Source organism: Cataglyphis hispanica, chromosome 22 (genome assembly GCF_021464435.1).
Source record: "Cataglyphis hispanica isolate Lineage 1 chromosome 22, ULB_Chis1_1.0, whole genome shotgun sequence".
Lineage (NCBI taxonomy): Eukaryota > Metazoa > Arthropoda > Insecta > Hymenoptera > Formicidae > Cataglyphis > Cataglyphis hispanica.
The window spans coordinates 644,527-657,534 of record NC_065975.1 but is presented as its reverse complement, the minus strand read 5'-3'; the positions used below and the strand labels follow the sequence as shown (position 1 = coordinate 657,534).

At 37.9% G+C, this 13,008-nt stretch overlaps 1 protein-coding gene across 5 annotated transcripts in view; it reads right to left on the bottom strand.

Annotated features, from left to right (window-relative positions):
* The window catches only part of LOC126857564 (fasciclin-2), a 90,907-nt gene that overhangs the window by 19,457 nt on the left and 58,442 nt on the right, over positions 1 to 13,008 (bottom strand). For 4 of the 5 annotated variants that reach the window (XM_050607137.1, XM_050607139.1, XM_050607141.1 and 1 more), the window contains exons 2-5: positions 3,355 to 3,526; positions 2,882 to 2,905; positions 793 to 986; positions 136 to 401 (exon numbers count right to left, since the gene is read on the bottom strand). In XM_050607137.1, the coding sequence (XP_050463094.1) occupies positions 136 to 401; positions 793 to 986; positions 2,882 to 2,905; positions 3,355 to 3,526 (656 nt within the window). The remainder of the gene's footprint in view (positions 1 to 135; positions 402 to 792; positions 987 to 2,881; positions 2,906 to 3,354; positions 3,527 to 13,008) is intronic. The other variant, XM_050607138.1, reaches the window with a different exon arrangement.

Here is a 13,008-nt window from a genome sequence, read left to right as displayed (position 1 = left end):
TCATCGCAATAAAAAGCGTAAAGATGATAATTTATTTGATTTATAGAAATATTTATGCAGTTTTCGTTTCTGATTCATGCAATTGTTTTCCTAATATTTACGTACGTTGTTTAATTAAAATATTAATTATAATACCTCAACGCGGATAAGTCGCTCTTGCAATTCTCCTGTTGTCAGCACCGACGCACGACAAGTGTATATACCATCATCGGATTCTTGTACATTCTTGATCTTTAAGGAGTATGCATTTATGATATAGCGATCGTTCGTCTTTATCAATTCCCCATTGTAAAGCCAATCGACTGAAGGTGAAGGCCTAGCGCGTACTCGACACATAATAGAAAAGTCCTCCCCGAGAATTGGATATTGATTTATCGGCGCGTCGTCCCACGTGATCGCAACTGTTGATAACAAATTAAGAGTTTTCTTATTAAAAAAAAGCTATTGGATTAAACATCATAGCCCCGTTTTCCCCGAAAAAAAATGTATATAGAGTTTCATTAAATTGAAATCTCATAAAAAAAAAAAATTAAATATCTATTATCTGATACTTTATTTTTTTTTAATTGCCACCTTATCGGAAAGTTACACATTAGCTTCCAATAGAATTTTAACCCAAAAAATTTTTTCATAGACTTTTATGTACTATATTCTCCGCGGATCGCTTCTACCTTCGCAAAATTAATTAAGCGCTAATCGATATCACTGGGGATGCTCCATATATCGGAATACAATTAATTTACCTCGGAAATTAAAATTCTACCGCGCTTTTCTAATAAAAATCATACTTACTAATGGTATCGATCGTCACGGACTTGTTCAATGGCTGGTTATGCGCATAAGTACCCTTGCAGGTGTACTTGCCAGCCTGCTCCTCCTGGAGAGAATTAAAGAGCAGGGACAGACCATGATCCTGATGCAGCTCAGTGTACATGGCAGGCTTGGAGTGACCCGTGTGCGTGTTGGAAGAAATAAGGTCATGATTTCTGAAAAAAAATATTCGCAAAATATCAATCTTAAACGACAAATGAGGGGATCGATAACGATCACACCGATTGGCGATATTAGCGATATTCTTCGTGGATGACGTGAGAATGACGTGTCAACGAGATGCGTCAACGTGACCTCGTTTCATTCAATGTTGCATGATAATATAGACGGTGCAACGTCGTATCGGTGGATGATATGAGCACAGGTGAGAGATATGATGTATTCAAGCAATTTCCATATAGTATGCCGAGCGATGAGAGATGCCGGATGTAATATCGCGCGAGACATCGACGATGAAGGTTACGAATATGGATATTGCGGATTATGAAGGTGACATGAGGTGACAGAGGCACGGCTGTTCCACGACACATTTCCGTTCTTATAGAGGAAAATTATTACAGTGCTTAAAATATGTCGAATAAGAAACATGAGAAGCACTGAACAACACATTCGAGAATGAATAAATTTTTGTGAAACAGCCGGAGTATCGTGATGATGATTGTGATGCGCGAATGGAAGACACGTAGCGTGCAAGACATCGCGACGAAAACGAAAACAGTGTGAGAAAGTCATTGGAGAAGATTACGGCACCGTCTCGTGACAGTCTGTCGATTATATACAAAGTGATTCAAAAGTCCCAACAGAAAATTCTTATCTCGATTATTCTTTTTATTCTCAATCAATAGCACGTATGAGGTTCTCCTCTTCAGCTTCAATCTATTCTCGATGTAATTTTCGTAAATGAATTTGTAACAGACGCTATCGAGATAATTGAATGACGAAATTGCTCGAAACGGAACGATTTCGTCCGAAAATGTCACGCGCGGCACTCTTGACGACGAATGTACTTAATTATGCAAATCGGGGGTTCGAGTAATCGTGCAAACACGCTAAACTATGAATCAGTTACCGGGGTTAACGTTCGTTACATTATTTGATCGTTGGATTAAATACTTGCAGCGCGAGCAACCCGCGGTACATATATTAGCTGTTAGCGATATGGACAGACTTGCACGAACAGTGTAATGTTGCAAATGCTGTTTGAAATGGGATCTTTGCAGAACTGCGCCATCGCGGAGTTGCTTAATTGCCGTGTCCCAGAAAGTTCATATTTCATTTTTAATTTCTCGCGCTCGGACAATTTAATCAGAAAACTCGTTAACATAACATAAAAAAGAATTAAAAAGCAGTCTTTTACAAATAAAATTTCTTTTTTCTGTAATTCTTTATAATTTCAGAAAAATCTTACTTCTTAAATTATAAAAGATTAATATTAATATAAAAATTAATATAAAAATAAGAAATAAAACATTCGAGAAATAAAATTTCTACAAGATACAGATAAACAGCAAAAGATGTTTTTTTATAAATAATTTTAGAGAAATCTTACCTTTCGGTGATGAAAATTATGAAACGCGATTATAGAAGAATTTAGATTATAAAAAAAAAAATTTTAATAATTTTTTTCATTAGAAACAAAGTCGGGGAGATTTTTCACAGAATTCGCATCGGGGAGAAGCACGATTGTTCCAGGTTCTCTGTATACACGAACGAAAATTTCGTTCGCTGCTCAACGAGATTTTTTTTCTTCCTGGGCCAACGAGTTTTTCCGCTTCGAGCGTTCAATAAGTCAGGTCCGAACCGTTCGAAACTTTTCCGAACGGCTAAACGAGCGATAACCAGCTCGCGAACTGCGATGCGGCAATTAAGAGCTCCGTAGCACTAGGCTGCGGGAAACATCGTGGCTGCATCGTGGGAAAATGATGGTGTCGGACACGGGGCGACGTGAGTGTATGAGTGTATCGCAAATAAGAGGGAGATGAAAATAGAAGGCAGAAAACGAGCACTACTATATATGATTGCACGCTTAGATCTCCAGTGTTATACTCGCCTTTCGATCGGCAAGACGGAGAGTCTGTGTTTGCGTTAAAGAAGAAGTGACAGAAATTTGTCGAATTAGTGTTATAAAATACGCTTTCTTATTTGCGCGTAAACGCAATATTCGTATATCATTGAATTAAGTACATTTTCATACTTTTTATTTAATAATTTTTACTTATAAAAACTATCGCATGATTTAAAAAAATCTCTAAACTCTACAACTTTCCATTAAATTTTCTTTCTCAAGTAAAATAAAATTGTAATTCTCTAATAAAGTCTGACGTTCATATACATGAAATTCATTAAAATATATTCGATAGGTATGGCAGCAATTTGTATGCAAATATCAATAAAGAAAAAAACAATTACACTCATTAATCTTTTAATTACTCGTAAAGATTCTTCAGTAAAAAACTTCATTTCTTCATTTCGAAAATTCATTTAAGGTCACTTATAAGCAAAAAGCCAATGTAATCGACTTACTTGAGAGACTCGATCACGCGATTCTGCGGATCGAGCCATTGCATGTCCTGGACGAGCTCCGGATTGTCTACCTTCGGATTGCACGTGAGAATGATGCTGGAGCCGATCGGCTTCGTCTGCGTGTCGCCGCTTGGCATGATCTCCAGGTGAGGCTCTATCGCGTTCGCGAAAGCTGCAAAAGAGAAAAAGCACCAATGGCCATTAGTCACCGAGCATGTGTGCGTTTGCGTGTTCAAGAAAGACGATGGGTGAAAAACACCGGTCTCGATGAGCGGCTAGATTGATTGCGCGTAATTCACCGATAATGATACGATTACGAGGCGTTTATTTTTGTAGACGTCGCGAACACATAAATAACGTCCTTTAGCGCAAAACAGGACGGAAACTGTGAGAACGAGCGCAGATGAGAGGAATATGATTACACACTTACGCGTCTCTTCCGTTTTTCAACGATGTTTATCCTAAGTGTCTTGTCTGAACGTGTAATTTCTCATTTGCAATTAAAATACCGTTTTAAATTCTTTTGTAAGGGATCTTTGTAATTCATAGTTACACAATATTCATCTTAAAATTTATTAATGTTATGATAAAATGTATATAAATGTATATAAATTAATTTTAAAAAAAAATGAGTATTTAATTATAAATTAAAATTTATTATATTATTATAATTTAATTAATTCTACTTCTAATAAGAATAAATTATTGCATTTTTAGGTATATAAAAATATCAGTATATAAAAAGTCAATCATATATTTAAATTCATTTTAATTTCTATTCAAGAATATATATCAATATTTCACTTCATTCATGAAAAAAATGCAAATAATGAAAAAGTTTACCAAAACATTTTCACATTTCCAGACCTTCTCGCGTCACAAACCCCATATTTTATCACATTAATTTAATTTAAATAAATTAAACAAAATTAATTTTTAAAACAATCCAAGCGGAGATTAATCCAAGAGGAGATTAATGCAATTATAGCCTTACCCACGCGGGTGGGATGAGATGACATCGTCTCTGACGGCGACGGAGATGACGGCGGCGCCGTCATCACATAAATGCACAACACGGAGAGGCAGAGCGACGTCGTCTCGGCGCCCATGGTTTGCTTCGCGTCGCGTAACGCCTTCGGGGACGCTTTCGAGGTGCGTGCGTGAACTATGACAACGGAATGCGAGCGTCGTCGGAATGCGCGTGATGGGCGCCGTCCGACGTGGCGGCGCGACGGGCAGGCATAACAGGAAGCGAGAATTGAGCTAATTAATTGCGGTGAGCGAAAGTGCGGAATTGCCCTAACTGGGAAACGCTCTCCGTGATCTCCTCTTCCTCTCGTCATCCGGAGCTGCATCAGCGTCGTAATGCAGAATAGATGTGCACACTCGCGTTCACAGCTCTCTGTGCCAACTCGTCGAGCTCATTAGCTCGTTAACTTGGCGTACGTAAAACCCTACCGGCGGCCTTACCTGACGAATGGAAATAACGGCCACAACGTGAGCAATCATAATCGAATTTACGACGAGCCAGCTGCGATTACTCGTTTAAGTACGCGAGTGTTTCTCGTAACACATGGAAAAAGAATCGATTTACGACTGGACGCGGTTAATTACGAAACTTTAATAAATATCCATCAATTGCGAGTAACGGTCATCCAATTTTTCGTTTCACCCCTTGATTAAGCAGAGCGATAATCGCATTCACGTCGTCAGCTGATCGCCATTTCCCGCCGCCAGCGATTGTCAAATTCTGACAGCGCGCGGGAAAAAATCGAACGGCCAGTAAAAGCACAGAAAAAAAATCTCGATTCGAGCACACAATGCGATGGGTGAGCCGTGTAATCGAAACACGAGGGCAGTTCGCCTAAATAATTCTTTTTTCTTTCCACTCGCGCGCGATACACGCGATGTAACAGTTGATCTCGCAAATATTGAAACCGCGGTGGATACTGCGGGAATAATTGAATACGGATTTAAAAATCCGGGTTCTCGCGAGAGTAGACCGGTTTTGAGCTGATGCCGAGCTGCTGGCGCGAGTGAATCCGACCCGTATAATCGACAATGGCACGAGAATTGATACCACCGCAATTTGCTAGTCGGAAAAAGTCAGCCTCTCCTCTCGTTCTCTCGAAAGGCTTCTATATGTTTCTATACGCGCGCGAACCGTTATTGGTGAATATTACGAGAGAGACGTCAACAGACGAGTGAAATATTCCTACAAAATTTATATAAAGATTTGTCGTAATTTACGTAAAATCATACGAATAAAAAAAAATGCGAATGTTTAATTTTATTTTTCACTTTTGCCAAATTTATTTTTAACGCTGATTCTGAAATATCTCAACTCTTATTCTTTTCTTCTTTATTTTTCCAGAAATACTCATTATTTCAAAAAAACAGATACTGTGTCAGATAATATTACAAAGTATTATTTTTGTTATCAAATTGTTTTTAGAGCACTTATTCTAGATCTTTTAAATAAATTGCCATTTATTTCAATTAATTTTGACGCGACATTATCCTCGGTGAAATCTATGCGAGATGATTATTTCATCGTGAATAATGCAAATATATCTCTCGAGAAACCGGGAGTCGTTAATTTCTGTAACAGCTCGAGCGCAAGGACGTGGAAAGGTTACAAACCTTCCTAACGGACAAACTTCCTTAATTGGCCTAAGACTCATCGGGATGATGAGTTCTTGCGTGCGGTCAATTAAAGGATTTTGCTTGTGCGCTTCCCGCAAATCTTGGAGGAGAAAGGAAGGAGGGGGAAGGCGTTTAAGCCGCTTTTGCGACATCTTTATACAAGTCTAAGCGTCTTATTAAATCTTACTACATAGTTGGACAATCCTCTCATCGACATATCAAACGTTCGTAATTTCACAAGAGTATTACAATTTACTTCGTCAACATTTTTTTTCCAAAAAAAAAAAAAAAAAAATATCACATTAAGTCATGTCTTTTATATAAACTACAAAAAATGTATAAAATCTTAAGAATGGAATCTTTCATTAAATAAATATTTCAATTAAGATTACGAATGAATATAAATATTTAATTCTGGACTAATGAGACTCATTATCTTTTTTCAAGATTATCTAGTTCCGTAGCTGTAAATTAAACCGTTGTGCGATTACGTGGCAAGAAATTAACATTTGCATCTCGACATTAGTATGTGCGGTGGAGAGCGAAATCTCTTCTCTTCATTTTCTGGAAAATTCGCAGGTTAAGAGGTCGAGGCTTGCAAATTGCGATAAGTTTCACGAACGCTAACGTTTTCGAGCTAAAGATACGTATCGGGGATCCGCGAGAGGAGAGGAGTGAGAAGGGGATATCATGATAAGACGCTGCAATGTTCGCTTAATGCCGCTGGCATTTGCATCGTGGGGAGTTTGCTTAAACTTCGAATCGAGAATGTGTTTGAATTCTCTCGCAATCCTTGCTAATTGTCTCCAATAGTGCAACAGACAAGAGTCGCGATCGTTTGATTAATGATTCCATTTTAGCTCTCAGGGAATATCCTTTCGATTCCGTTATCGACTCCCCGATCACACGAGAGGGACTGTTGTCTCGAGATATCTAAATTTCTACAGAGGACAATATATAATTTTCCAGCTGTGCCGTTTGTGAAGCTTACAAAGCGCACAAGGGCGGATCCCCGGTAGGTCTAATTTTGCACTCACGACTTCGTCATTTCCGATAAGAGATTTCATAATCAAGAAAGAGAGAGAGAGAGAGAGAGAAAGATGAATAGCAAAAGATCACGTCCCCGGGAGCGTTGTCTCTCCGTTCGTAAGGACAGCTTATTTATTTGCCGCCCCCAACGCTGTCACGAGACGCGTCGTTTCGTCTTCGCGATAAGACTCGCAAATTCATCATTTCCGGCTCGCTTAGGCGAAGAGGAGAGCTAGGGGCGTGCGGCCTAGGGTGAATTAAAGATTTTCTTATAGTCATTCGGGAGTTCTGAAATGTGCCCGGACGGCTTGCCAAAAGCGAGCAGACGGTCCCCCTCGAACAATGGCAAGACATAAATCGCAATTATGTTTCCGGTGGACTGAACTTGTACGATGTTATCTATGGCTGCCGAGTTAGCTTGCAACGAGATGAAAGATCGAATTATGGGTTACATGATGTTTTAGATTGTTGCGATACAGAATCAATTAAATTTTTTTTACGGCAATTGCACCCTTGTATATGTCGTATTTTATTATGTACTTACTAAAACATCTGTCCCTATAAAATAATTTCTCTACATCTGTTTTCCTAAATAAGTACATGTAATATACATCTGTTTGGAAACATATTTAAATTTTCAGACTTGTATATAATTATTTTTATAAATACCGCGATCAATTTTAATTAATTGTAAAATTAACACATTTTAATAAATTTAAATTACAGTTTAATTATCCGTACAATAAACAAGGCTATAATTAAATATGTATTAGATATAATTTATAGTTATTATAGAAAAATAGCCAATTAATTTGGAAAAATATCCAATTAATTTGGATTAAAATTTTTTTCGCCTTATATAAAATCGAGAATCTGTCACAGTGATCTAGCATAAAAAATAGAGACGTATGGAAAATTCTGCATTGTTTCCTTATTTATTCAGAAACGTGATTTCGTAAAAAATTACCATCCGTGTACAAAGGAGAAACGCTGACATCACGACGGAATATTGTTACCGCGAAAGGATACGCTACCATTAATTGCTCGTTAATGCCGTATTCAAAGTGCATCCGTCATTACGCGCGGGAGAGAAAATTCGCCTGTTCATCGTCGCAACGCGCCATTACGTCGTCGTATACGAAACTCATTCGGCGTGAACCCGTGCGCCGAAGAGAGCAACAATACGAGGAGGGTTGTTCCTAGTCCCCATCCCCGGCATTCACCCCCTACCCCCTTCCTCCTCCTCCTCCTATTCCTCTCCCTCGAGTACGCGCGCGCTCGGACAGATTCTATAATCGTTTCACAAATTCGCCCGAGTCACCGCGCACCCCGCGCTTCTTCTCACCCTCCCCCCTCCCTCCTCCTCCCGCGTTTACAACGGTGTACCGCATCAGCCATTATCCACCCCTGAGACTCGCAAATTCATCGTTTCCGAAGCGCGTACCGCCGCGTTCATCCGTGGGGGTGGAATACATGGGGGGACGGAAGGACTCTTCCCAAAGATCTTCGTGAAGAAACGCCGTAATTGACTGAGTTCATCGGGGTCGACACGCAAAATTGGTGTACTGACATTGAAGAATGAAATGAAGAATGTATATACATATGTACATAAAAGCATTTTTTACATAACTTTATATGTTCACGCAACACTTTTTTTTTTCACAATTTAATTACATTTAGGGGCATCTTTTTGTATATTCTATTATTATTTTATACATATATATGTTTTTACATATTATATTATATATGTAGAATATATAAATCAAGTCTTTGGTCATAATTAAATTTAGAAGAAAAAATATTATGTGAATAAAATATGATATTATCAAAAAATTGTTTTTATTATAAAATACAATACTTTAAACAAAAAAAAAATTTTTAATATAAGCAAAAAAATATAATTTTAATATTATGTTAGAATATTAAAGATACGAGATGCGTTTAATAAATCGATATATACATGTATCTTAAACAGTATATCTTTATAGTTATCTAGATCTAATATTTCAAATATACATAGCATTTAAGACCAAAAAGGTGAGAAACTAAATTACTAGTCTGAGAAAATTGATTGCTTTGCCCTAGTTTTTGGGCAAATCTCATTTTTATAAGATTTGCGTTTCCCAGCTTGTTCGGATGCCATAAAAGCGTTATCATTTGGCATCACATCCCCATCTATTTCCGAGAATTTCGCAGATTCATCGTTTCCAGTCACACGTGCGTCCAGCCGTAAGAAGGTCACGACACGGATCGGGATTCGGAAGCCTTTTCTCTGGAGTCTTCCGCGAAGAAATCCCGTGATTGCCCCGGTTAGTTCATCAGCCTTGGCTTTGGGAAAAGTCTCCTGTATATGTGTATGTGTGTGTATGCGTGGTGCGGCAAGATAAAGGCCAAGCCAAAGGATCGAGAGGAAGACGGAAGGAACGAGCGAGAAGAGATCCAGAGAGACGCCCCCCCTTCCAGAACATCTTATTTACGTTAGTTAGGGTTTGTTGGCGCAACCACCCCAGGGGCTATTCAATGCCTCTCCACCGCCCATTTCAAACCCCTCTCTCTTTTCCCACCCCTCTTCTTCCGATCGTCGACGCATTACACACACACGTAACAAAGGAGGCCTCCTCCTCGGTATTCTGGATTCTCGCGCCGCAAAACCATCCCTCTCAACCCCCCCATCCCCCCGGGGACCAACCATCCAAGAGCCACGCCCGACTCGCGTATACACTCGACTCAAAGCGGCCCGTGTGTACAACTGGGTTTGCTTACGCACGTGCCACCCGGTATATACGATGTACAAGGGGTCGGAGTAAGTCTGGCGACGTGTTACTCGAGTTGGAAGAATTCGATCCAAGAGGGTCGAGAGGGACCGAGGGTGGCGTTGACCGAGTAATGGAAAAGAGTACCGGGAGAGATTCTGATCAGATTTCGATATGGAATCGAAGTTGGATCGAACGTAGGGGATGATATTGTCGCGACGATAGGGTCTTCCAAAAATTTTTGTACGCAGCCAATTGGGAAATCTCGACAAGGTAGATTCGATATTGTCGATCCTTTCGACGTCGTTTCGCTTTTCCTGCTTCAATATTCTTTTTGTCTCTTTGACACAAATTCGTTTTATTTTATATTTTATATTATATTATTAATTAATATGTTTATACAATAACAATCGTTTCTCTCAAATATTTATACTTTATCATAGCATTTTTATAGTGGTCTAGTTTGAAATAAATATACTATGATAAAGTACAAATATTTGAGATAAACGATTGTTATTGTGTGTGTGTGTGTGTACACATATAATTATATATACACGTATAACATACTAATATACATGTATATTACATTTTATTTTATATAAATTTAAATTTGTATATATATTTATTATATTGTTATTCACATTTATGTAATATTAAACTTAAAATAAATGCTGTCAGTATGAAATTATCTGCAGAAAATTATCAGAAAAAAAGACATCTACGGATATATTTTTACCTTCGATTCGTGTTGTCTACTACGCTTCACCGATTTGTTAATCAAGCTTGAATAAGCAAATTCTCGTAATTACAAGAGCACAATTATTGGGAGGAGTGTTGAATAATGTGGTTGCACAAAGTGCAGCATTTGAATTTCCAACACGCGAGGGGGAGCATCACGAAATTGTAAATACATACATCCTACTCTCTGCTGGCTTTGTTAAGGGCTCGTTGCGAATAAAGAGCGAAGCTTTATCAAGAACGAAAGAGGGGGAGAAACGCACCGATTTAATTAAGTTCAAATTGCAGTCGCGTTGATAGTAAGGCTTCCACCTCGCGTCGATTTTTACGACTATATCCGAAAATTACAATTTTCAAAATTTAAAAAAAAAAATTATTTTTTTGGCAAATCTTATAAAATTTCTTCATACTGCATAAAATAATTTTTTTTCGCGAAAAATCATTTACGTTGACATCGCATATGATTCTAGATAAGCGATAAACGCGTTGCGGCTCTTTAACTATGTCATACTAAAAGCAGATATAGATAGATTACCTATCGGTATTCATACGGTGTTCGCTGTTGTAGCTTTCCATAAAAAGAAAAGCCCCATAAAACGTAAAGGGAGTCGTAAAATTCGAGTAGACACTTACAGCGCGCGACCTTCTTTTCGCCGAAGAAAGGTGGAGGCAAAGTGGGAAAACTGCGCAAAGTTCTTTCGTCGAGGCATGAGGGTCGAGCGAACAGTTGAATTATATAATATTAGATCTCGACGCGACCAATATTTTCTGAATATAGAAACGATATGTATCGGTGGACCAGTGCAGCTTATAACCAGGTTAGATATAACCAGGAACTGCACCCACTATAATCCTGTCGACAAACTCGCTCGATTAAGTAGCCCGATATCACGCGGATGGATAATGAAATGATCGAAGGGTATCTCTCGACGGGCTCGTTTGCCAAACCGAAATTATATAATAAGACGAGAGCTGTGTTCCGTCGTGACGTTGATGTAAAATGTGTCAAAAATTTAATTATATTTGATTCAAATATTGTGCATATTAAGCAAAAAATTATATACGTATATTATATAATAAATATGTTATTTACAAAATATATTATAAAATTAATGTGCATGTAAAATAATTAAATTTAATATAAAACTTTGAATATATATTTAAAAAATGCAACCATTAATTTTTAATTCAAATTTAATTTCAAAATATTTTCCTACGTAAAGATTACGTCAAATTTGTTGCGATACAAAGAGAGAGAGAGAGAGAGAAAAAAATCAAAGCTGCTCGCGTAATTGTACTCCCCCGCAAATCTTTTGTAAAGAAAACGCCGCGCGGAAGAAATGAGGGATCATTAGCGGTGATAATAGGTACACCTTCGTTAACATAAAGGCCGCATTAAGCGTTAATAACGATCCCGTAAAGAGATACTTTACTTTGCCGAATCGATGCGCGGGGTTTTTTTTGCCATAAAGCGTGTTGCAGCTCCACAAAGGAAAACCTCGTGAGAGGATAATCTTGAAACCGGGCCGGCGTCGAGTCGCGTCGTTTCGCTTCGCAAAGCCTGAGAATCCCTTAAATCTGGGAATCAGAAGAGAAACGACCCCACTCTCTCTCATGACCGGTCAATGGCTCTAAATATACATATATATATATATATATATATATGTATATGTATATGTATATATATACATAGAAAGGTGTAACGACGAAACCTTATAAATCAGACGGAGGATAGAGCTTTAGGGGTGGAAAGACCCGCCGCGAAGAGAGCGATAAAAACTTCTCCTAGTGCAGCTTTTCCGAGCTGCAGATAGGCACTCTAATTAAATGCTGAACGGGAGTCTCTTTCTCTCTCTTCCTCCTTCCTTTCGCGCTTTTACGTTTCCCTTTCATTTTCTCTTTCTTCTCAACTTGATTAACATCAGACTTTCCAGCGACAATCTTGTTTTATACTACAACTTGAAAATTTACAAAAAAATGTATAAAAACATCTCTGCTAATGATTCAGAGACTCTTTAATTTGCAAAAAGGTAAGGCTAAATTTCTCTCGAAATAATCTGACTACATGCGTATTATAAAATTAATGACTAATTATTTTCGTCTAATCTAATTTTTTAATGTATCTCGATATTTTATTTCCACTTTAATGGTTGGTAAATTTCGCGTTTCATGTTTGTTAACTTTCTATAAAATTAATACGCTGGAAAGGAAATGTTGCCAAAGGCTGTCAGAGCGTGAATTGAATTTAGTTAAAACCAACTGCTTCTCCATAACAAGTTAATTAATCAACACGTAAATTATGCTGTACAAACACGAATTAATATAGCGTACAAACCGATACAATTCAATATTTATCGTTTTAATTTGTTTGGACGTAGAGTAAAAGTTAGAACATAATAGTAAAGTGTTTTCTCTTCTCTCTCCCATGTTTTTGTTACTTTTATATACTCTCTCGTGTTTTTCTGGGCTCGCCTGAAAAATAAGTCGA